Genomic DNA, 23,147 nt, shown 5'->3' with positions numbered 1-23,147 from the left:
TATGGACTTCGGATTCGCTCTGTGCTGTAGACTACAATACTTAGTACTCCGTACTGTAAAGTAAATTTAGATCGACCTTGTTTCAGGGACCCCTTCCCGCTGCAGTTCCCGGGTTGCTCGCCCTCGGGAATGGTTGATTCGGACGATTGTGATTGGGGACGCAGCTGAAGCTCTGCGGCCAGACCTTAACCCATGGGACCAGTCATATCCTCCAGGTACGGGAGGTCCAGTGCGTATGCATGGACTCTGCCTGCTAGTATTCTCCCCATCTCATCCAAGAACACGGAATTCGCAAGATAATTCAAATTGACCATGATGCTTCATCGAGTCACTGTATGAAACAGTACTACTACTAGTAGTATTCCTTCATATCAGATCTCTTCACGGCTCCCTAGTTAACACATCCACTGTCTAGACCCAATCGGTTCGTCGGTACTGTTTACTTTGGAGCTCTACATAAATCCATACTTCATTATTACGAAGTTGGTGAAGGATACAACAACAGAACAGTATATTCTATGACAAGACCTCCTTTATACGGGACTTATAAGAGCGGAAGCTGCATCCGAGTAGAAAAAATAAAAGGAATTAAAAAATAAAGGAATTAGAACTTGGAATAAAAAGGAAAAAATTAGACTGGGTCCCTGGAGAGTGGATTCAAATCAATTGATCGTCCACTTTCCTTTTCCTCGGCGCCCACCGCAAACACAAGGAAAGACAAACTAACCAAACGGAAGCTAAAGCCACCCCCCCGGCCGCCTTCAAGTCAACACCTTCTGACACCCTTCCTCACCTTTTCTCTTTCCTTCTCATCCCCTCCCCTCACCCCCCAATCCCTCCCCTCTCTTCCGCCGTCAGTCAATTCGTCATGGGTGAGACGAAAATTCATCCTCAGTCTCCTGAGGAGTTCGAGTTCATTGAAACTCCCCCTGCTCCCTGCACTACTCCCGCCGAGCCCTGCGGTGTGCGGACCACGTCGGTAAGTCTGGTCCCTAGATAGAGAACACGTACCTTGTATCGCTTCAATTGCGGTCATCAATTGTGTACACTGGCGCTGATAGTTTTCCCGCCCAGTATCCGGCCATCAAAAATGCCCCCGTCCCAGCGGACTCCCCGGGTAGCGACAGCTTCTCCAACATCCTCCTGTTCTCTTTGCTCCTGCTCGTCCCGTGGTATCTGGCTCGCCAGATCGGTGGTGGTTTCTACACCACTATTTTCTTCGCGATCTTCACTACTGTCCCCATTCTGATGGCTTTCTGGTCCGTCGCTTCATCCATCTCCCCGCGCAAGACCGAGAAGGCCAAGTATGCCGGCCGCCCCGTCGAACACTACCTGCACTTCCACAGCGAGCATGACCGTGCCACCTACCGCGGAAAGAGCAAGATCCCCATGGAGGTTTTCTACGAGAAGTACTTCAACGGAGAGGTGGACTTCAAAGGCGACGCCTTGGAGGTCCTCGAGTTCCGCCACGACTGGGCCAACTTCCGCTTCACCATGGGCCTGTTCAAGCACTTCCTCTTCGGGTTCATCCCTGAGATGCTTATGCACACCCGTTCCCAAGGTATGTGATCACCGTACTTTGTTTCTGTAATCAAATCTCATTGCAATTGCCTTTCTAACCTGTACACTTGGCAGATGAGGAGCAGGTCCGTGACCACTATGACCGCGGTGACGATTTCTATGCTTGGTTCTTGGGCCCACGCATGATCTATACCTCTGGTGTTATCAGCGACCCGGAGCGGGAAGAGACTCTGGAAGAGCTGCAGGATAACAAGCTGGCTGTGGTTTGTCAGAAGATCGGTCTGAAGCCTGGCGATACCGTCCTCGACCTTGGTTGCGGCTGGGGTACTCTTGCTAAGTATGCTTCCGTCCACTATGGCGCCCAGGTCACCGGTATCACTCTCGGCCGTAATCAAACTGTTTGGGGTAACAATGGTCTTCGCAAGGCCGGTATTGAGGACTCTCAGAGCCGTGTTTTGTGTATGGATTACCGTGACGCTCCCCGGATTGAAGGCGGTTACAAGAAGATCACTTGCCTGGAGATGGCTGAGCACGTCGGTGTGCGCCACTTCACTACTTTTTTGTCACAGGTCTACGATATGCTGGACGATGATGGTGTTTTCTTCTTGCAAATTGCTGGTCTCCGCAAGTCCTGGCAGTACGAGGATCTCATCTGGGGTCTCTTCATGAACAAGTATATCTTCCCCGGTGCCGACGCTAGCACCCCTCTTGGATTTGTCGTCGACCGTCTCGAGGCCGCCGGCTTTGAGATCAAGGCTGTTGATACTATTGGTGTCCATTACTCTGCTACTCTCTGGCGCTGGTACCGTAACTGGATGGGCAACCGTGATAAGGTGGAGGCCAAATATGGCAAGAGATGGTTCAGAGTGAGTTTCCTCCCATTATGTATGATCACGAATTGGAAAAATATTAACATGTGTATGCTAGATCTGGGAATACTTCCTGGCCTCCTCGACTATCACCTCCCGCCAGGGCGGTGCTACCTGTTGGCAGCTCACTCTTGTCAAGAACATCAACTCCACCCACCGTATCGAGGGTATCGAGACGCAGTACGGCCTTAAGGGTGCTCGTCAAGCTGCTATCGACTCTATCGGTAACGGCGCTGTTCCTAGCGCTCACGTTACCCCTAAGGCATAAGTATAGTGTCCCCATATGAGAGCCTCCTATCGACTGCAGATTCACTACACGTGGTCGAACTATATCCTTGTGCCTTTTGGATCCAAAATTGCATGATTCATGGAATGATGGAGGAGAGGCCCTTTTCTTAAAGTGATAATGGAAAACTGTGTTATTAGTCCAGAGAGGAAGAGGAGAAAATATTTCAGGAAACGTTTCCCCAGGAAGGGAAAAATGGGACGTATGTTTTCATTGGTAGCTGTTATGTATGTTATAGCCATCCAGATTTGTGTGCCTTCCGCCCCATAGGGGCAAAGCAGGTTGTAAATCACCGAAGAGATGTATTAATGAGAATAGAACTGACGCGTATATGGTAAAATTGCTCATGTGGAAGGTAGTATGCGTGTAGACAGAAATGGCTCACTTCGTCAAAATATGACGTGAGGACTTAATTCTGAACTGGAGCAGGCCTATCTCGTTAAACGGGCCATAAGATCTTATTTGAAAGCTTGTTTTCTTGATACATGAACACAAAGAGGGACGAATGCGACTAGATCGATCAATCAAAAAATTTAACGAGACGTAAAAGTGGCTCTGTTATATCTGCGTATGCCTACAGTCTGAAGTGTGCTAAAGCCAGCCAGATCAGGATATATATTTTTTAACTAACGGACCATTCATTCATATCATTGTACAAGGGGATATCTATAGAGGACGTCTCACAATCACCCAAACACACAGCCAGCCAGGCACCTTGTCTAGTCAACCCGCTTGTAAAGCTTTGCCTTGCTGTTTCCAGAGCCGGAGCAGCATGGTGCAGCCGGCGCCGGCCCAGGGTGAAGTGTTGACTTATTGAACGATTGTGTCGAAGGGGGCACATCCAACGCCGGATTCTTCGTGAAGAAGCCATCGGGCCGGAGCATGACACTAATGCGTTCCATAGGCATGACAGGGAAATCCTCAATACGAGGGTTGTGAGTGAGACCGAACGCTAGGAATTAGTTAGTATCATCCATTTTACCTGTGGGAGAGGGGCGGGATACGTACAGTGCCAAAGGACCACGTCCTGATTCTCTGTGTCGTCGTTTCTCTGGACCCAAGTCTCGACGCCTGTGGCCTTTTTGCTTTGGTTTGTGAACTCGCCTGCGGCGAAAAGTTCGTCGTCCTGGTACTTGGTGACCCAGATGGGCTTGCTGGCGAACTCGGCGCGTTGGTGTCCCACTGCGTGCTTTGGTAGGATAAGCATTTGGCTGGGGGCTGCCATGAGCTTGTATGAGACGGGCTTATAGGTGATGGGGTTGATGACGTTGTCGTTGCGGATTTTGAAGACGCGATTACGGTTGATGTCGGTGGTTGCGGAGCCGGATTTACGGATCACGGTTTTCTCTGTGGTGTAGCCGACCAGGTAGGGGTTGTTCTCATCTTCGGGGAGTGGGACGCTATCCTCGTAGTAGACAGTGTTGTTGAAGCCGTCAATCGCGGGGTCGATGCGGAGCGAGAACATGTGTTGATGGTAGGGGGCCATGACACCGGGGCCGACGTTGGTGCCCCAGGGGACGGTCTCGCCATTTAAGTTGTCGAATGGGACGGTGGACAGAATGCCTGTGGCGCGGACTTCGAGCTCGATGTTTCCGGCCTGATCGAAGATGTAGGCAAAGATATATTCGTAGTTTGCAACGGTGCAGATCATCTGGAGAACCAGCTGGCGGTTGCGCTTGACGGTTGCTGCGTTGGATCTGTAGTTTGTGTGCTTGTATTGCAGGCCGTTGTCTTGCTCGTGCATGCAGACCACGTTCTTCAAGAGGATAGGGTTGCCCTTGGAGTCGGATCTGTAACCGTCAAAATATTTGATGTGGCCGAGGCAATCGCAGCCCAGAGATAGCTGGTTGGCGTTGAGACCGAAGCCGACGTCGCCGACATCAAAGGCTTGCTTGCGGTGGTATGGGGCTCGAGGATCTGGGTGGAATACATTAGATGGCAATGCTTGGTACTGGGTTATGGCAGTGCTCACCTCCGTAAGGAACAGTCATCTCGGAGACATTCAAACGATAGAAGACATTGCGCTTGTCATATGTGATATTGTGAAGGACTAGGCCCTCGCGATTATTGAATCCGACCCTGAAACGCCATTTTTGCCAGTAGACGGAATTGCCGTCCACTGAGAAGGAAGCGCCTTCGGGTTGCTGAACAATATATGGCTTGAGGTCTGTCCGAAGTGGCTCATCTAGGAGATCGGGAGCATACTGGACTGCTTTCACTGGTACCCACGGCTGTGTCTCGACAGTCTCATGATCTGCGCCACCGGGGAGATAATCCATGCGGACTAATTCCCTTGTGCGGGCGTCAAAGACAGGGCAGAACTTGCAGGGAAGAGAGTAGTGGTTATTTTCGGGGTGGTCCACCTCCACAATGTACATAAAGCATTGGAAGAGTCGCCGATTCTCATTTTGATTGTCTGTCCCGTACATCCATGGGTCGTTGCAGACTGTCATACCAGGAGGCAGCTTGAGCTTCTCAATTTCTGCCAGCACTGCAGGATGTTGCATACAATGTTCTTCAATACCAGCTATTTCATCGATATCCATGGGTGGCTATTGGGGCATTTAGTACAGACCGGTGGAGAGAGACGACCAGGAGCATGGACACACCTGCACTCCCTCTGGAAGCTCTTTGGCATAGATGAGGGACTTAGTATCAATATTCATTAGGGCCTTGAGACAGACACCTGTGTCGAGACGATTGAAATAGGAATACAAAAGACGTGCTGGCCTAGCAGGGAGGGGCTTCCCGAGTCGTTCTGCCTCAATGTAGGGGATGACATCTTGTTTGATGGGTTCATGAATATCAATGCGGTTGTAGCGAAGCGGGACACCGGGGAACGATGTCTCGAGAATTCGAGCGCCGAGTCTGATTTCTTCCGGTCGTACAGGGTCAAATGGGTGAAGCTTCACCGAGCTTGTCGGCGTTATCCTTTGAGATGCGAGAGACATGATGTGGGAGGGTTAAGGAAGCCGAGATATAGATCTATGTGGGGAGATAAAGAGATAGACAACAAGTGTCCTGGGGGTATAAGGTAGAAGAGGTTTTTAGTGGGAGATAAAGCATTGTTCAGCGAGGTGAGAGAGACCTTTATATATGCGATCGAATTGGCCACCCAGCAGCATGAATGAATGGTTGGGAGTATAGATAGATAATGGATATAGAGTTGCCGTTCCACCAGTCCCACTGGGCGCATGGACATGCCGTTTCGGGTTAGACTACGGACTATCCCCCGGAAATACGAAATACCTTGTACGGAGAGGTATGTGTCTCCAATTGTCTCCCGTAGATAAAAGTCAGTGACTTCACTATCTTACATAACCATCCCCGATAGATAACTAGTTGACCTAGGCGTATTATTTTCCCTTTGGGGTCTAGTGCCTCGGTCCTATCCCCCGTGACGGGCCATCGGTTAGTATCGCAGCGGCGGAAATAATCCTGATTGCTCAAGCTGAATCATTCTTCTGGGCCCTGCAAAATATCAGCATTGAGTCTGCTTAACACAATTTACCCTCTCAGCAGACGAAGGGAGGGGCAAGATCGGGGTTGGGCGATTCCAATATACAACTGTATGTATATACTCCCCGCACTTATCAGTTCAGTTAACCAGCACTTGATACTGATACCGATAAGATTGTTGCGCAATGGTACATATAATCTGCCGACTATGAAACAAGTTGATACAATTATCAACACCCCCGGGAAAAGCCAAGCCCAGGGTACGAAAAAACGTGCCAGAAGAGAGGGTTCGAAATGGACGCGATCCGGTTGTTTGACTTGCAAGAGGCGTCGCAAGCGCTGCGATGAAACTAAACCTAGGTACATTTTGCATGATGCTTGAATTGCAACTGTGGAACTGACAATCTGTGGTAGCTGTCGTAGTTGTGTAAGACTGGGGTTAAGCTGCGAGGGTTATGGCTCGATGTGGGCAGAACCACTTAAGCCATCTGCGGAAGTCTTTCAGCAAGCTGTACCACCAAAGAGACGAAGAGTGAGCTTGTCGCCTTCCCTATCTGCCTGCTCCCTGGCGACATCAGTAGAGCAGCCATCTCCCAACTCAACGCTGTCCTCTGGCTATATGACCATCCCTTCGACGCCGTCAGAGTATGGCGCAATTGAGTTACACACTCCACGAACTGAAGAGAAAGATCCCAACGAAAGCGACGATTTAGCACTTGATCTTACACATGATAACGACTTTACTATTATTGCCCCGAAACCGCGCTGCGCCCTCAGCCACCTATCGAATCTCGAAACGCACTATCTTCAATACCACATGGAATTAGGATCTAAACTCCTGGCGAACCTGGAAAGTGATGAGAACCCTCTACGATCGTTAATCATTCCCCGAGCATTATCATCGCCACTCCTCATGAAAGCATTATGTGCCGTGTCTGCAATGCACTTCGCAAACCGCTCCCGTGATAGCTTGGGTGCGCAGACCGCAGCAGCAAATTATTACGTCCGCACAATGAGCGGGCTCCGTTCCGCCCTTTCAAACTGCCCCGTTGAAGCTCTTTCCACAGATTCGGTCCTAGCTGTAGCTCTTCTCTGCAAGTATGAGATCGTACGAGGAAGTGTAAAGCAATGGGCCGTGCATCTGAATGCTTTAGAAAAATTAGTGGTTTCTCGCGGCGGGTTTTCGACCTTCGACCACGAAACGGCCGAATTCCTATGGGGACTGTATGTACCTGCCTTTAGTAAACAACATTTTCGATGAAAGTCTAACCAAAATCTATAGATTTATGTATGCGCATAATGTGGCGAGGGTCACCAACCGCAAACAAATCACAAACCACGTCCCAGGCATGGAAACGTTCAGTCTCACAAAACTCGACATATACATCGGATACACAGAAGACATCATCAAACTATGCCCCCGCATCGCCGACCTACCATTACTTAGCCACGACCCCGTCGCGCTGGGGTTAGAAATCCACACAATGTAAGCCATTCCTAACACCTATCTACCCCACAAACCAGATATTAACTCCCAACCAGAGACACCCTCCTCCGCAACTGGACCTACACCTCAAGACAATACATAATCCCAAAGGGAATCACAGATGGAAGTCTGCTCCGCCTGCGCATGGTCGCCGAGTGTTTCCGCGACGCAGCATATATCTACCTCCATTCAACCTTGGAACGAATGAGCCAGAGTTCCATGGCCCACAACTTACCAAGCCTATGGTCGTCGTTCATCTCCCGGAAAAAACCCGTCGCTCTACGCCGTTGTCTGGACAGGATCCAGTCTTTCCATCTCGACGAGAATTGCGAGTACTCGGCCCTTACGTTCCCGCTTTTCATAGCGGGGTGTGAGAGCGAGAGCCCTGCGGAAAGGGAGCTGGTGAGCCAGTCGTTGGGTAAATTGGAAATGAATTTTGGGATCGGGAATGTGAAACGGGCGAAGGAGCTACTGAACATACTTTGGAGTGGGGAGAAGATGCATTGGTTGGATGTATTGGAGCGGTTGAAATGGGATTTGATTCTTGCGTGAGGCTCTCAAAAGAGGTTATTAGGGGTTTGAACAAAGGTTGGTTGGGCGTTTGATTAGCGTTGCCAACGGTCCAGGGATGCTTTGCATAATGGGCGTTTTGGTTTAGTTATGGACACATTGGATTACAGGAGATTTATCGGACAAATCATTCATTGTCGCGTGAGTCAGGTGTTGCTTTAGCCATAAACAATTTAACAGGCTATATAAGAATTAATATATGAAACGAAGTAAAGGGTATAAACATATCATAAGCATTGCTTTGTGTAACCGAGGAAAAGGCGCTGGCGAGGCCAGGTCCTCGCCTCGTGTTTAAAAACCTGCTCGACATTTTGTGATACCATTCTCAAATGCAAACCCCACCCCTCCCCCCCTTTCTAACTTAACCCCATATTGACTTCGTCGCCTAGACCCATCTCTCGTTCTGCCCTCTCGATCCCCCCCGTAGCACGCGCACCCCAGCGATCCAAGCGGTCTTGGGAGTGTGCAATTTCCTTATCTCGTGCACTCCTATCGCTATGGGCTGCACTACCGTGGACGCTTCCTTCCCGGCCAAAACTGCCGCTACCACTGGAATGGCTGGACGAGAGCTTCTGCGAAGACGGGATGCTAATCGGCTTGGAGGCGCTTTTGCCGGGACGACTGGAATTAGTGGCAGAGGTTATTCTTCCGAGATCTACGGACGAGTTATTGTTGGAGGCTGGCAGAGCAGAGGAGATGCTGCTGGTTCTGTCGCTTACAGTCTTCGAATTCCCAAACCAACGTCGTCTCCGTGTGTTGGAGGAGGTCGACCCGGCGAGACTCTCGGAATCAGCATCGACTGTTGAAGCGTCAAGGTTTCCGGATTCCCTTCTTCCCTCCCTCTCCCTCTCCAGCGCCTGGGTTAAGCCGGACGTTGCCTCCACCGACGTGGAGTCGGCTGTCGGTGTGACCTCCACGAGTTCAGCATCGCGACACCATTTTCTCCGACGAGTATATCGGTCCCAGCCATCTTGGCCTCGACGACCGTCGTTCCACTATGGGGTTTCCAAGGTCAGAAAATGTCATTGCTTGTACCAAGACAGGTTTATCAATGCAATGTGGAAGGCTTACCTTGTTGTCGTAGTAGATCCAACCCCTACCGTCGGTGGTTTTGGTGGCTGCTTTCCCACTCGCGTCATCAACACCGTCGATATGCCACTCACTGCCCGGCACCCAGCGCCACTTGGCATTCCCGCTCTGTACTTCAGGCAGCTCAAATTCTTGCTTGGAGGGCACGGCGTTCAAATGCTCGTCGGTCCATGCAGCACGTTCGTTGGGGAATAGCGAGTATGTCCAGCCAATTCCGAGCCAACGGCGTTGGTTCTCATATAGAATGAAGGTGAAACGGACGCCAGAGGATTCTCCCCGCCGGCGGGTTGCAATACTAGCAGCATGGCCATGGCTTTGCGTCCGAGACGAGGGCGACTTGTCCACGTTCAAGGAGAAAGACAGACCCGTGATCAATGAGCAAATCCGACGGACAGTCAGTGATCTCCACAGAATGACGCGGGATACTCTGGCCGGCCGGGAGTGATAAGTGAGGATAATGGTGCCCATGATCAAGATGACACGACGCGTGGTGATGAGGTGCACGGGCGGTAGAGTTAAGGCAATCCAGATCGGGGTTACAAAGAGAATGCGGAAGAAGAGTGTGGTAAGGGCTGGTCTGGTGGTCGCGGAAGTCGCCGTCCTTTGGGTGGACAAGAAATCCGTGAGCTCCAGGAACGGCTCCAGCAAGATATTGCAGCGAGTTGTGAAAGTCCGCATGGTTTCAACGATCTCATCTAAGCTGTCATGGTGGCGCAGGGAGCTCTCCGAAGGCGCTCTCTGATGGGCCGGTTTCTCCCCAGATATGGATCTGGTCGATAAGGGGGAGTAACGTCTCCAATACATGCCTAGAATGAGACCGACCACCAAGAGGGGCGGACCTGCCCAAAGAATGATGGCATCGCCATATAGGACAATCGTCCAGAAGGTCGACACTAGGAGGAAGCTCTGCCATGCATCGTCGGAGGTCCAGGTCAACAAGCCCGCTAGCTTATTCAATGGCAAGATAAAGGGGTGGGAGTAGGCTAATGCACGGGTGATCGGTGGAGGAGTCGCAACTAGTAGAGGAGATTTGCGATGTACAATAATGCTAGAACGTTGTCGGGATGCCAATGAAGACCCGGAGATGGTGGTAGGGGAGAACGCAGCGACCGTCGGGGGCTGAGAATCAGCGTGGTCCTGCGCGGAAGTTGATGGGGCCATGGAATCTATCCACGGAATATCGTCTGCCATGCCATTAGCCATCCATCCAGAAGTGCTCTAAAGAACACTTCTCTCACGCGGAGAAAGAATGTGGGGAAGGGCGGTTATTCAAGGGGGAAGGATAAAAGAAGCTGGGGTTGTGGGCTAAGTAGTAACAGCAGTAAAATAAGAACATACCGAGTGCTGCCATCCAACAGAGACGTCATATGCAACCAGTTGGCTCATTGCGGGCGGTGAGCACACGCATAGAGAGAAACGAAGAAATATAAGTAAGGGAAGAAATTAGAGGAAAGGCAAGAAAAGAAAAGAAAAGAAAAGGAAGAAGAGTTGGAGATCACGAGGGACCCCGGCTGAATCGAAGATCTCACAGTATGATCGCCTGCGGGGTGGGAAAACAGCACTGCAGAAAAGTTCCGCGGGAGAGAGCAGTTCTGAAGCTTTTCGGGGACATGTGACATTAACTCAATGGGGGAGTAGTTGCGAGAAGAGTATGCATTTTTTTCCCCCTTATTTGATTCTAAATATTTATTTTATTTTGTTTTGTTTTCCTAATAATAAATAACAAAGTTTAGCAAAACCAGAATCACTAATCCTGCAGTCTTCTAGCATGTACAGTATTAGTTCTACATACATACAATGGCTGTATGTAGCGCAGAGTAAGTATTATGTACCGTATGTAAAACATACTCCTGGGTAAGTTATAATACAGCTCTCATTGGTTCCGACTCCGAGGGCGGTACCTGGTACGCCCGCGATACCGCCGCCGAAATTTTTCCATTGCCGTTGCGGCTTCAAACTTGCTCCGTTGGTTTCCATCGCCATCCAACGTTTCTTGATCTCCTTCGGACCGTCAAAAGTCGCAAACCTTGCCTGTCTGTGTGTATTCATCCCACCACATCCGCGGACCTGCCCTTTATCGCGTCTCCTTGTCTTTCAAATATTCGTGCAATTTGTTGGGTCTGAAATACAGCAGCCGTTGACTCGCAGTTAGCCAGTATGGTAAGTCGCCGATTTCTTCGCCTCTCGACAGCAACGACTTGATGTCCCTTAAATCCCTTGGGACCAGTTCACTAATGGCGTTCCTACCTCCTAACAGGCCCACCGTCTCGTTTCCCAAGTCGTTGTTACGGGCGCCCGCGTCTTCGGTCGAGCCTTCGCGGAGGCCTACAAGCAGGCCTCGGCAACAGGCAAGTACAAGGCCGTCAAGGGCAAGGGCGGCAACAGCTTCTCGTCGTCCGGGCTGACCCTTGATGAGGCGTGCAAGATTCTCAATGTCAAGCCTCCCCAGGGTGGTGAGGCCAACCTGGAACAGGTCATGGAACGATTCAAGAAACTGTTCGATTTGAACGACCCGCAGAAGGGAGGCAGCTTCTATCTTCAGAGCAAAATCCTCCGCGCGCGCGAAAGGATAGAGATGGAAATCCGACAGGCTGAGAGGAAGGCTGCCCAAGAGAAGGAATTGAGCGAAGGCTGGAAACCCAAGGTTTACAAGGACTAATGATTGACCGGCAACTGCGTGTCGCTTGAACCTGTCGAGATGGAAGACTTTGCGGACTGCGTTCGAAGATGCCTTCCGATCTCGGGCCGATTTGACTGAACGCCCTCTACGGTCACGATGACCGGGTCGAGCATATACGAGAGACCGCAAGAAACCTTTAAACCCCATCAACCTACCACATATCCCCTCTCGGTTTTTTGCAGCATAGCATGGCGTTTTGGTGATTCCGACATTCGGGTTGGAGAGAGTTCTAGATTTGCTGTTTTCTAATTTCCTTGTTCATTACTCTCCACGGCAGGAGCAGTGGAGGAGGACATTCGGGTCGGAATTCGGATGGCTAAATTGGCATACCATTCAGCCATTTGATGCTTCCCCACCGACGACATTCGGATTATGTCCTTTTGTGTATACTATTTGCTGAAGGACAAGGGCATTAGCGGGATCAGAGCACCGGCCTCTGTGCTCGCCATGTCTATCCCTTCTATATCCTTCTTCTGGCCCCCTTTGGTTATGACCTCTACTCCACTCATGTGTTCTAGAGACAGCGTTTGTTTGTGTATAAGTACCCATACTTTGCCCCGGGGATGTGGGCGATGATAAAAGAACACTGTATAAATGAATGTTATCGGAAGATTTAAAGTCCGAGGGGCAAAAGGTACGAGAAATAAAACGTAAATTTTAAACCCCCCATATTTGTTGATCACCGCCTTGAGCCGAGATAAAGGAATCGAGTCGATATCACTACTATAACCACACAAACTAGACCCCATCGCCCTCGATTTGTGGGGGCTTTACCCCGTGTTTCTCTTGGAGTCTTCTATTCGCAGACCTCCTACAGCAACAAATGGATCTCCGATCATTGAACGGGGTTCCAGCTATGGCGCCATCCCGAGCGGAGGTTCCGCGCCGATGGTTAGAAATCTAAAAACAGCCCGGCCATCGATCGCTTATCAACGCCGTTGTCCCTCCCATCTCTCTCTCCCCTCTCTCGTTCGGTTTTACATACCGTCGATGACTCCAGGGAAGTCTACCACTGCTCAATCCTGTTCGATTCCCTCGTTGTACTGTTTCCTTCGACTGCGACAATGGGCCGCCCCTCAGTTCCGCTGTCGGCGAATTTGCCGCCACTGGTTATGGGCACTGCGACATTCAACTCCCAGTACAATCACGATCCCTACGCCCTCCCAACCACAGAGCTAGTCCATCGAGCTCTCACTAGTGGCGTCCGCGCCTTCGACACATCACCCTACTACGGCCCCGCGGAGGAACTCCTCGGTCGAGCCCTTGCGACCGATTTCGTCCGGTCCAACTTCCCCCGCTACACATATCGTTTGCTCACGAAAGTCGGCCGGATCGCCTCCTCCTCCTTCGACTACTCCCCAGAATGGGTACGGCACAGCGTTAAGCGCAGTCTCCGTCGTCTTCACACCGACTACCTCGACGTAGTCTACTGCCACGATGTCGAGTTTGTCTCCCCACAAGAGGTGCTGGAGGCTGTCCGGGAATTGCGCCGCATCCGCGACACAGAGGGCACGATCTACTACGTTGGGATATCGGGGTACCCGGTTGACGTGCTGAGCGAACTGGCGGAAATGGTCTTACGGGAGACGGGGGAACCGCTCGACGCCGTCATGTCTTACGCCAATTTTACGCTCCAGAATACTCGACTGCTCACAGAAGCCTTGCCCCGTCTTGTGGCTGCAGGAGTCGACGTGGTTCCTAATGCCTCACCTCTGGGAATGGGTCTTCTGCGCCGATCGGGCGTCCCCATTGGTAGTATGGGAGACTTCCACCCCGCTCCGGACGGGCTGCGCAGTGCAATCCACCGCGCCGCGGAATGGGCCGATGCCCAGGGAGAGAAGATCGAGGTGATTGCCATTCGATTCGCGCTGGAGTCGTGGCTCCGCAAGGCCGCGAAAGCAGGCGCTCTGGGTCCGCCCCTTGCGCGGTCTGCAGACGCAGATCCAGGGTTCCTCTCCGTCTTGAATATGGGAACTGGAGAGCGACTGGGCGTCAGCGTCATGGGCGTGAGCAACGTTGATGAGTTGAACGAGACGCTCCGTGTCTGGCACAGTATCATTGAGGGGCTGGAGAACAAAGACGATGAGGAAATCGCGGATGCTAGCAACAGCCAAACCACGCCTGCAGTTGTGCCTTCGGCCTTGCAAGCCCCAACAATTCTTACCCCCTCAGAGGGGATCATTACTGACCGTGCATGGTCACAGTCTCGGCGCCAGCGCATCTTATACCTTGCCCAGCAGATCCAGGCGATCATCGGATCCGACTGGGTGGATTATGTCTGGCCGAGTCCTGGAACGGACTTCATTAACACCCTCTCCACCGAGCATCTCGCGTTCAAAAAGGAATTGGTCCAATCTACCCCTGCTGTGCAGGAGAAGGCAGATGGTACAGCCGGTGATGCTCAGCCCATGATTACACCCCCGTTGGATGCAGTAGATACGAAGATACCCATCGTTGCGGATATCGCGTTGTAAATATCCCACACATTACGACGTCCATGTTGTACCCAAAAATAGAGACAGGGAAAGGAGGCTGTGTTTTCTTTTTTTTTTTTGCATTCTCCCCTTCACGATACAAAAGAATTATCTTTACGACCGAGTGGCTGTTATGAGTGACGTTGTCTGCAACATACCTGTTCATATGAAAAGATATGCTATTGGAATACATCATCCCTATGGGTAGAAAATGTTAGTACATATGTCCCACTTACTAAAGAATACCACATGTGTTTTTGGGGTAACTCTGTATTATTAAGTCAATAGCAACTATCCATCTATGTCACCTGAATAGAATAAAGTTATATTACAAGTATCAATTCCAATCCAAACCATCCTCGCCAAGCAATCGCATATAGCGCTCCCTTGATGAGAAGGATGTGGAAAGGGAATATGTGCAGAACAAAAACAGTGACGGCGAGTACCATCCATCACTGTACCAAATTCGATTGATTCTTCTATCAATTTCTGAGTCTTGTGTCTGTTTTCAACTAGCGTCTGCCCTGGCAGAAACGAGCAAGCTTGATCTTCTGGTTGAGGTTACCTGAAGTAAAAGCGCTTGCTATGGGTGATGCGGTCGACTTGTGGTCAAAGGACCTGTGAGACACTTAGCGGACGTTGTAAAAAAAAAAAAAAAAAAAAAAAAAAAAAAAAAAAAACCAAAAAAAAGTGTCCTTATGAGGAGCGAAGGACACCGATGGCAATGATAGGAGAGGTAACCAACTTGTAAGTACGTAAGGAATCAGCTTCAGCAGGTCTCTGCGTCGTCACGACTGCGAAAGGTTAGGCATAGATAACGCGATGTGATAGCACTGTCAAAAGCTTAGTATTGCTCGATAATCATAACTAGAACAGTCCACCCAACAACTCTCGCACGCTCGTGATAATGGGTATCTGACGTTAAATAAGTGCATGATGAAAGGGGAACCGGGAAATGTTCCTGTGTGGATAAGATAGAAAGTATACATGGATGTGCGCCCAGAAAAGAAAAGTCTTTGTACATAACTCGACACGTTGTGGATGCCGTTAGTCTTGGTCTCCCCCTTTCACTTCTTTATCACGGTTGGCAAGGTCTCGGTCCATGTCCGACTGGCTTTTATAGCCGCCAAGACTCAAAGCTTGTTCGTTGGTGATAGAGTCTGGGACGGAAGTTAAGTCTGGGCGCAGTCGCTTTAGACGAGCGGCACGCTCGCGCGAGGCCTGTTGTTTCCTTTGCAATTTGGTTAACTTCTCCTTAGGCTCCTGAGAGGGGGTTGGAGAGTTCGGAGGCAAGGGTGGAGGAGCCGGCTCATTCGGCGGAGGAGGACTTTGAGGAGGTGGAGGAGGTGTGGGTGGCTGTTGATACTGAGCGAATCTGGGATGTTTCTGGAAAACTTGGCGCAATTGCCACCTTTGCTCGGCGTATTCATCATAGTTTGCAGCAATAATACTTTCTAGAATGCTGCTTTGATGGTCTCCTGACATCGCCATAGAAATTAGGCGATCTTTCAGAAGTCGGTATGCATCTCTGAATGATCTGAAGATCAGTGCTATCTCGCGAGTTCCTCCGGAAACATCATTGTCGGGGTTATTTGGATCCTCAATGGAGAGTCGGGCATCCTTGTTGTCTCTGTAGACTTTGTAAACTCTCTGTCAAACACTGGGTCAGCCATTGGTTATATAGATATGAGTATGTGCAGCTCTCACTTACCTTGTTGAAATAGCCCGGTGGATTCATCCGTATCCCAACAGTCTCATAGTCGAACCGCTGACCATAGAACTCGAAGAAATCCATGAGAACACTGCCTAGATTTTGCGACACACCGCCATGCGGAAGGTGCTGCAGAAGACTCGTGACAAGACAGGTGATTGAGAATCCTCCCAATCCGCCACAGGGAACTTCATTTAGACCCCGAAGTAGCAGAAATTGTTTGATGACCGAAACAATAACGGGCATTGCGGGATACTCAGACTTCCATTGCTGGAAAGTGTTATTGGCGACTAGTCCGCTATCATTGTCGAACGACAAGTCGACTCTCAGGCCCGTCATTTTATCCACGAACTTCAAGATTGGAACTCGAGCATGTGCAATCGTCTCTATTGAACCGGGTACAGCGATATCTAGATTCCTGAGGTATGCGGAGAAGGCGTAGATTTGTCCCTTTCGTTCACCGAAAGTCTTGATTCCATGGCGCATGAAGTTGGACGAGAGTAGGACCAGATCCATATCAGCAGTTGGAAGATACAACCCCGAAGCGAACGACCCGAACGGACGGAGTTGCACGCCATAGTATCTGTTTTGGAATGCAGACTGGAGTCTCTCGATTAAGTCCGCTCGGACGATTTGTTCGTATTGCAGTGGTTTCACCCAATGAAAGAACGATAAGATCTCATTGTGAAGTCTGTGCTTGTCAGACAAAAATAGATGGCATGGACTAATGTGTTATGGTAGGGACTAACCTGGTATTCAAGTGTAATGTAGGCGCCATCTGGTTAAACCATGGCGTGCCTGTCTCAGATGGACGAACCTTCCATTCATCGATAATCGAGCCATCCGAATAGTACTTGTTCAAAGGCTTGCCCGTCTTCTTAGAGACACCTTTTAATTCATCGTCATGTGTTCTCTTGCGGCTTCCTGCTGCGGAATCTCTTCCTTGCACTTGGCTTCTTGGTCCCACAGGCGCGTCCTGTGGAGGCTGGTATTTGCTTTCTTCCTCATCTACTAAGCCACCCAGTGAGATGAAATCTTCATTGTCGGCCACTGCATCGGTTTTGACCGGTTGCGCACTGGCAGCTACCCGTGCCTTGCGAATCAACTTGACCACATCTACTCTCTTCGCCTGACTCTCATCCGGTGGCGGTAGTACTGTATAAGGGTCTGGATTAGACCACTTCGGAGCGGGGGGTGGGGTGGGTGCCGCGGCTGGAGAGTTGTTGGAGTCGAGGGCGCGTTTTTTGCGAGGACGCGACTCGCCGTCATTCTCGTCGGAGGAGACGTCCATGTCCGCTTCTTCGCTGTCGCTAAGATTCTCGAGAGAGGCGAATTTCAAGGCTGGCTTTTCGTCGGTATCTCCTTCGGCAACTAGAAGTTCTGGCGTTGTTTCCCTTCTCCTTCTCAAGAGCGGCCGTTCGGATGTTGGGGGTCGCGAATAGCGAAATGTAAACTCATGCTTCGGTTGGTGATTCGGATTGTGCGACCGCCGGTCGTTGCCACGAAACTGAAACATTGGTGGCATGGCGATGGACCCCTCTGCGATGGGGTTTATGAATCAAAAGGACAGAAACAACTGGGGACGCGATCAATATGATGGACAGCTAGTTGCGGCTTCACGACCGGAGTTGGTCAACTTAATTTCTACTTTTTTACTTTTTTTTGCCTAGCAGACCATTTTAGGTAGGCGGTGAATGGTGTACCACTATTGTCATATCTTCGACTCTCAAAAAGCCGCAGACGATGGTCCTAGACGCCCCAGAGTGTGCGAAAGAAATGATACGAGGATGGAGAACAACCACCAAAGGACAAATGAAATTCAAATTCTACCCGGGATAAATATTGACTACTCAGTCTCTGACTATCTTTCTCGCAAACCGGACTCCAGTCGTTGCATCAACTGCTGATCCAATGCCATTTCCATGAAACTTACTCTCTCAATGTGCCAGGCTAACAAGTCCTCGGCTCTTGCGCCACTCTTGGCCTGGAGTAAACCGACACTTATGTCGATCACCAGTGGTCTCTCTTTACAATGCCAGAAGAGGGTCGCGCCGCAGCGGTTGCAAAATTCTCGATAGATCTCTGGTGAGCTTTCATATCGTTGCATCGTAGTCTCATTGAACTCCAAAGGCGACCCATTAGCATTGACAATGTTCGATTTGGGAATGAAGGCCCATGTCTGAATGGGAAACCCGCTAGCTAGCCGACACGATCGGCAGGCACAGGTTCCAGCTAAGTACCGGGAGTTTTCATCTCGAAGCCACCATTTCACATCTTGGGCGTTCTCCGATGAGCTGCGATGGTAAGGAACTAGTAAGTCCGGCCACGGGGAGGATGGCTCCATGGATGTGGAGTCTGGCAAAGTGATGTAGAACTCAACGCCCCCACAGTGACAACCGGCTCGCAAGCCGTGGCTCTTGTCGTTCGCCGGGGGTATTTCGGTCTTTCTCTGCGTGGACAAATGTCGTTGGCCGTTGGAATTGGGCTCGAGCCAACAAGCGGATACTGTTTCCTCTAATTTACCGGGAAGGAAGGAAGTCAGACCGCCATCCTGTGTATCACCGGCCCGCCAGTGCCGTATGGTCTTGGTTCGAGGGGGCTCCCCCGTTATCAGTCCGGCCGCGACGAAGTGCTGGCCTGTGTGCCTCACACGAGCAAATACATGGGCGCCACAGGTCATACAGAAATATCGACTTGTCCCGGCGGATTGTTCGTATTTCCGCAAGCGATCAATGTTCGTCGGGGTAGTTTGTAGCAGGTAATATGAAGAATATAGTTGCCCGGTGATCGCCCTACACGCAATACAATGACATAAGTTAAGCACAGAAGTGTTGGTCCCTAACACAACCTCCTGCGTCGCTTCTCCACACAAGCAGGAGATGTGACGGATCACCTCGTCAGTGTGCATAGTGGAAGCCAGCTAGTGGGCAAATCGTAGGGAGTGCTTATTTGAGGCCGTTATAATCGAGAGTTTCGTTATCAGCATTGGCCGCGCAATGACTGGACTATAGACATGATCATCCGACGTTATCTGCGTCTTCCCGCTTCTAGTAACTGGGACAGTACCTCGGTATCCCATGTAGATGAATCCGACACGAGGCCGACCGTTTTCGCGTGGACCATAAACCATAAATGGTGATTAACAGGGCCGAGTCAAATTGCTCAAGTGCAAGCGCACTACTGATAGAAAGCGGGTTCGATGGGGCGATATGGAGTTTTGAGTCAATCAAAGGGAAGCATCCGTCGCCGCGGCTATTAATACCCTTTGGATTTTGAACTTGGCTATAAAAAGTGCGACCCCCCACCTCGCCTTCTCTCTCTCAAGTCTTCTTTCCAAACTCACCTCCCTACAAACTATCGTCTTCGATCTTTCTCAAGATACTAACCAAATCCTTCGAATTCATCATGGGTGAGTACTGCTCCGTACCTTCAGTCCCCTTCCTCGGCTGTGTTCATTGGTGGGGGGTATTGGCGGGGGTTATTTATCGTCGCATCTCTGCACCTCCCTGTCCGAATGTCAATCGCTGCCCTCCATGGATATACGCCTTTAAGCCTGTTGCTCTATTTCTACGCGAATAAAAGATATACTGAGAGTCCGGCTTTACTGATCATGTCCCCCTAATAGGTTCCGATCACGGTTGCAGCTGTGGCGCCTCTTGCCAGTGCCCCGCCGGCCAGTGCCAGTGCCCCGTACGTGATTATTACTATTCCCCATACTGACGGTGATTTGGCTAACCCCCCTTATCCTGGTAGAAATAAATGAAACGTCGTTCAGCTTGGCTGCGACACACGATCATACATAGAAAAGGAGTTGGGGTTGCAAGGATGGGGGTTCATGCGTGTGCCTGGATACAGCACCATAGGCTTTTCAGCACGAATATATTGAGTTGATGAGAGTTACAGTGTGTAAAGTATTAGAGGATCCATGCCTTTCCGTAGTTTTGTTCTAGTCCAAAACCTCTATTTTCGATCGCCCCTCTACCAGATGGTCTGAGGTTTAGGGTTATCTCTAGCATGTTTATCGTGGTCTTGGATTGAAATCCTCAGGCACCCGAAAGGCGGGGTATTTAATCAATTTAATGACACCACGCCAAAGGTGCATCATGCCTTCCAACAGTATAAGAATCTATATAATTCTATTACTCTGCGATATACTACTGTCTGTAGATCTACCGGACTGCCACGTCTACCCTAGCCTACTACTACGACTGCCTATCTTTTCAATCCGCCAAATATTTTCCATTCCCAACTTTAAATCGGAACAACCCGAATATTTCCTACATAATCCACCCACGTAACTTAACTTTCACGCTTCTTTTCCTGCGGCACCCGCGCGTGTATTTATCCGGTTGTTCATTCCCACGGGTGACAGGCTCCCGCGTAACGTAGCGAGCTGTTTGGAAGAGATCAATGTACTACTAGCAAGGTTTGCGAACCAGTAAGAGGGATCCCGATGTCCCTGGCAGGATCAGTCTATTCATGCTTCTTGCTCGTTACACCATGCGGAGAAAAAACGGTTCCGATTTATATACAGTGCAGGAGAATAGGCCTTCCTGATTATTATCAAGGTGTAGGGATCAGATAGGTCCTTGATCTGAACTCAAATACATTAACTAGACATTTCTCTACTATTCGGGGCTACTTTAATAGCGACGAGACCCTAAGAACAGCCCCCACCTCCAGAACAAAGCCACGCATGAGTGACATGCATAGAATAAATTTAAGCCATACATAGTTGGCCTCCAGGATCCATTCTGTCCAACTCCACTTCGGTGTTCAATGAAAGCAAACCCCAATGACTAACCCTCTGATGCAATCAATCAAAATGCCTCAAAAAGAAAAAGGCCTCACTATCTGCCTCACCTCCAAAATGTCTCCCCACCCCAAACTCCAACGTGGCATGACAAAGGACACTCCAACGGATTTGTAAAGGAATCGAGGTGTCATGGCAGTAGAGACAGACAGCTCAGGTAACATATCCATGCCGACAAGGGAAGGCAGCCTGCAATCGGGTAATATTTTCCTACACCCACACCTCGCCGATCTAAGGCGTACCCCATTCACAGAAAGCTCCCATGACCTCAAGATCAGAGAAAGAAGGGTCACTTCAAGAATGAGAGAGAGTAAAAACAGCGCAGATCGTCGTATCTGCAAACGCCCCGACTCAACGAGCTAATGCAACTATGACCCCAACTGAATGGTCCGATAGTAGGAAGGCAAATCTTCATCCCCCAGTGGGGTGCCCATCAACCTCTGTCCAAGCTTGCCTCATCCATGTGTAATAGCCTTGCTTTTTATTCTTTCTTTCTTTTTTCCGTTATCCTAGTCAGCAGACGCTTAATGTCATGCGTGGCTGAGGGGCATGGATGGGTAGGTGGGGTCTCTGAACTGTATGACGACAGCTAGCTTGTAAATATGTCTGGATATGCTGTGCCCTGAAGCTATATAAACTCCCTCTTTTCCTCCTCCACTCGAGTTACTTGTCAGTCAAGACAATCACTCTCTGAGAATCTAGATCAGTCTATCTTCTCTACATTCCTTCGCACAACCCAGTTCATACCAATCCCTCAATCAGTCACCATGTCTCCCTGCACCTGCAACTGCTGCTCCGGCGAGTGCAACTCTTGCTCTTGCTCTGATTGCAAGGCATGTACCCTCCTACCTACCCAATATCTATCCCTCATCCAGTAATAGAACTGAAAACTAACAATCCAACCAGCACTAAATGCGTCATATCACCCCTGATATCGACCCGACAATCCTCAAGACAAGATCTATGCCGTGGACTACGATGATGCCTTGACTTTCATTCCTTCCATCGACGGACAGCACCACCGAGGATGCGATGAAGTGTAGTGTTCTATCTTTCATTTCTTGTTCTTCGGGGAATAGAAGTTGGGTGGATTTTGCGCGTATGGGTGATGATGATGATGGATTTTACCTTTTTACTTCTTGCGTCTTCTTTTCTACTTCTGAATATATTTTCTTCTTCTCATTAATTGATTGGTGTCGGGTTGTGCTTTGTTTGATCATTTCGGTGGGTGTAGGTGTGGGTGCGAGTGTAGTGGTTACACCGGACTTTAGCATGAAGCGTCCCTTTCTGCGGTGCTGCATGTTACATGACATTTGCGTGTGGGTAGTGCGAGGTAGTGAGTTTGCAATGTATTACAGGTGTCGAGTCGACGTTAGGAATGGTATAAGTGGTAAAATAAGCTTGCCCTTCTGTCTTGTAGTTGTCCCAGGGCCAGGTTAGATAGACGTTGGTATGGGGTTCAGAGGCATGAAAGAGAGCCTAGGCTGCTGTATATGTCAAATTTGATACCAGGAATGTCTCAGAGGAAAGTTTGTTAACCTGACTTGGTTTGAAGAGAATATGAAGTGATACTATTTCAGGGATAACGCGTACATGGCAAGGGGAGATTCCTAAAGTCTTATCAGAAGAATAGCTACGATAGCTTCCATCGCACACTAGCTTTTCCCTCTCAACGTGACTTCATTTATGGTAGATGCAATATATGTCTTGATATATGTAGTTGCGTCCGTTCCTACCCTAGGCCTAGATATGGCTGCTGTAGAGGATGCGCCATCTTGCGAAACCCCCACCCTTACTGCGAGCGGAAGTGGTCTGCAAGCTTGGGCCATCAAGCAGACCTTGCTCCTTTCCTTCAACTTTGCTGAAGTTGACAAATTCTTTGAGGCACTCTGGGAGCCAGATGCCATGTGCTTCAGGATGTAAACAGCCATATTGAGGAAGTCATCCAAGATGGGATGAACACAGTAGCGAGAGTCTCTAGAAAGTGTCTGGCTCTAGGACTACTCCTGGTAACTGTAGTGTAAGTAGTAGAGGTGGTACCTCTAAGTGGTTAAGAAAAGTGAGGCTAGAAAGTGTAGAGAGGTGGAAAGCTAATCTAGCATGAGTCCACCACTACTGACCCTAAGATGAATTTCGAAATAGCCTACTGTGATACGTCTTTCCGTGATGGTGAATTCCAGTTCATGAGC

The 23,147-nt window shown here is 49.8% G+C and overlaps 11 protein-coding genes across 11 annotated transcripts; 6 read left to right on the top strand and 5 right to left on the bottom strand.

Moving 5' to 3' along the window:
* Positions 1-868: 868 nt before the first annotated feature.
* Positions 869-2,658, top strand: BDW43DRAFT_296812 (putative cyclopropane-fatty-acyl-phospholipid synthase; the record flags this gene model as incomplete). Its single annotated transcript, XM_032044270.1, has 4 exons — positions 869-979; positions 1,075-1,561; positions 1,636-2,387; positions 2,449-2,658. 4 exons carry the CDS (start codon positions 869-871, stop codon positions 2,656-2,658), a joined length of 1,560 nt encoding a protein of 519 aa, XP_031905469.1.
* Positions 2,659-3,395: 737 nt separating this feature from the next.
* Positions 3,396-5,627, bottom strand: BDW43DRAFT_306478 (amine oxidase; the record flags this gene model as incomplete). The annotated part of the gene is made up of 4 exons (XM_032046038.1): positions 3,396-3,628; positions 3,685-4,593; positions 4,649-5,228; positions 5,286-5,627. The coding sequence occupies 4 exons, from the start codon at positions 5,625-5,627 to the stop codon at positions 3,396-3,398; spliced, it is 2,064 nt and encodes a 687-aa protein (XP_031905468.1).
* A 624-nt stretch (positions 5,628-6,251) lies between these two features.
* BDW43DRAFT_262208 (fungal specific transcription factor domain-containing protein) lies at positions 6,252-8,376 on the top strand. Its single transcript, XM_032040400.1, has 3 exons — positions 6,252-7,359; positions 7,418-7,621; positions 7,678-8,376. The coding sequence occupies exons 1-3, from the start codon at positions 6,599-6,601 to the stop codon at positions 8,171-8,173; spliced, it is 1,461 nt and encodes a 486-aa protein (XP_031905467.1). The 5' UTR covers positions 6,252-6,598; the 3' UTR covers positions 8,174-8,376.
* A 181-nt stretch (positions 8,377-8,557) lies between these two features.
* BDW43DRAFT_262204 (PEX28-32 family peroxisomal membrane protein) lies at positions 8,558-10,870 on the bottom strand. Its single transcript, XM_032040399.1, has 3 exons — positions 9,263-10,870; positions 8,911-9,186; positions 8,558-8,846 (listed from the first exon to the last, which is right to left on the bottom strand). Exons 1-3 carry the CDS (start codon positions 10,481-10,483, stop codon positions 8,832-8,834), a joined length of 1,512 nt encoding a protein of 503 aa, XP_031905466.1. The 5' UTR covers positions 10,484-10,870; the 3' UTR covers positions 8,558-8,831.
* On the top strand, positions 10,813-11,939 carry BDW43DRAFT_296818 (import motor complex subunit PAM16; the record flags this gene model as incomplete). Its single annotated transcript, XM_032044272.1, has 2 exons — positions 10,813-10,851; positions 11,538-11,939. 2 exons carry the CDS (start codon positions 10,813-10,815, stop codon positions 11,937-11,939), a joined length of 441 nt encoding a protein of 146 aa, XP_031905465.1.
* Positions 11,940-12,211: 272 nt separating this feature from the next.
* Positions 12,212-12,866, bottom strand: BDW43DRAFT_120553 (uncharacterized protein). Its single transcript, XM_032038066.1, has one exon. It carries the CDS (start codon positions 12,707-12,709, stop codon positions 12,350-12,352), a length of 360 nt encoding a protein of 119 aa, XP_031905464.1. The 5' UTR covers positions 12,710-12,866; the 3' UTR covers positions 12,212-12,349.
* On the top strand, positions 12,867-14,731 carry BDW43DRAFT_120552 (D-arabinose 1-dehydrogenase (NAD(P)(+)) ARA2). Its single transcript, XM_032038065.1, has one exon. It carries the CDS (start codon positions 13,025-13,027, stop codon positions 14,432-14,434), a length of 1,410 nt encoding a protein of 469 aa, XP_031905463.1. The 5' UTR covers positions 12,867-13,024; the 3' UTR covers positions 14,435-14,731.
* Positions 14,732-15,481: 750 nt separating this feature from the next.
* On the bottom strand, positions 15,482-17,436 carry BDW43DRAFT_296806 (putative topoisomerase family protein TRF4; the record flags this gene model as incomplete). The annotated part of the gene is made up of 3 exons (XM_032044269.1): positions 15,482-16,084; positions 16,146-16,836; positions 16,895-17,436. The coding sequence occupies 3 exons, from the start codon at positions 17,434-17,436 to the stop codon at positions 15,482-15,484; spliced, it is 1,836 nt and encodes a 611-aa protein (XP_031905462.1).
* A 504-nt stretch (positions 17,437-17,940) lies between these two features.
* Positions 17,941-19,763, bottom strand: BDW43DRAFT_262196 (GFA family protein). Its single transcript, XM_032040398.1, has one exon. It carries the CDS (start codon positions 19,051-19,053, stop codon positions 18,007-18,009), a length of 1,047 nt encoding a protein of 348 aa, XP_031905461.1. The 5' UTR covers positions 19,054-19,763; the 3' UTR covers positions 17,941-18,006.
* A 1,034-nt stretch (positions 19,764-20,797) lies between these two features.
* On the top strand, positions 20,798-21,885 carry BDW43DRAFT_262194 (uncharacterized protein). Its single transcript, XM_032040397.1, has one exon. The coding sequence runs from the start codon at positions 21,091-21,093 to the stop codon at positions 21,319-21,321; it is 231 nt and encodes a 76-aa protein (XP_031905460.1). The 5' UTR covers positions 20,798-21,090; the 3' UTR covers positions 21,322-21,885.
* Positions 21,560-22,506, top strand: BDW43DRAFT_120456 (uncharacterized protein). The gene is made up of 3 exons (XM_032038064.1): positions 21,560-21,791; positions 21,865-21,941; positions 22,041-22,506. The coding sequence occupies exons 2-3, from the start codon at positions 21,871-21,873 to the stop codon at positions 22,396-22,398; spliced, it is 429 nt and encodes a 142-aa protein (XP_031905459.1). The 5' UTR covers positions 21,560-21,791; positions 21,865-21,870; the 3' UTR covers positions 22,399-22,506.
* Positions 22,507-23,147: the final 641 nt, after the last annotated feature.

Source organism: Aspergillus alliaceus (assembly GCF_009176365.1).
Source record: "Aspergillus alliaceus strain CBS 536.65 unplaced genomic scaffold BDW43scaffold_3, whole genome shotgun sequence".
Classification (NCBI taxonomy): Eukaryota; Fungi; Ascomycota; class Eurotiomycetes; order Eurotiales; family Aspergillaceae; genus Aspergillus; species Aspergillus alliaceus.
This window is presented reverse-complemented; position numbering and strand designations above follow the sequence as displayed.

Coding starts and splice junctions, on each gene's coding strand:
- BDW43DRAFT_120552 (XM_032038065.1), top strand. CDS start 13,025: ATGGGCCGCCCCTCAGTTCCGCTGTCGGCGAATTTGCCGCCACTGGTT.
- BDW43DRAFT_262196 (XM_032040398.1), bottom strand. CDS start 19,053: ATGCACACTGACGAGGTGATCCGTCACATCTCCTGCTTGTGTGGAGAA.
- BDW43DRAFT_120456 (XM_032038064.1), top strand. CDS start 21,871: ATGCGTCATATCACCCCTGATATCGACCCGACAATCCTCAAGACAAGA. Junction 21,942..22,040: donor ATGCCGTGGACTACGATGAT/GCCTTGACTTTC, acceptor GGGGAATAGAAG/TTGGGTGGATTTTGCGCGTA.
- BDW43DRAFT_262208 (XM_032040400.1), top strand. CDS start 6,599: ATGTGGGCAGAACCACTTAAGCCATCTGCGGAAGTCTTTCAGCAAGCT. Junction 7,360..7,417: donor GCCGAATTCCTATGGGGACT/GTATGTACCTGC, acceptor CAAAATCTATAG/ATTTATGTATGCGCATAATG. Junction 7,622..7,677: donor GGGTTAGAAATCCACACAAT/GTAAGCCATTCC, acceptor ACTCCCAACCAG/AGACACCCTCCTCCGCAACT.
- BDW43DRAFT_262194 (XM_032040397.1), top strand. CDS start 21,091: ATGGCAGTAGAGACAGACAGCTCAGGTAACATATCCATGCCGACAAGG.
- BDW43DRAFT_262204 (XM_032040399.1), bottom strand. CDS start 10,483: ATGGCTAATGGCATGGCAGACGATATTCCGTGGATAGATTCCATGGCC. Junction 9,187..9,262: donor GGATCTACTACGACAACAAG/GTAAGCCTTCCA, acceptor GAAACCCCATAG/TGGAACGACGGTCGTCGAGG.
- BDW43DRAFT_120553 (XM_032038066.1), bottom strand. CDS start 12,709: ATGGGGTCTAGTTTGTGTGGTTATAGTAGTGATATCGACTCGATTCCT.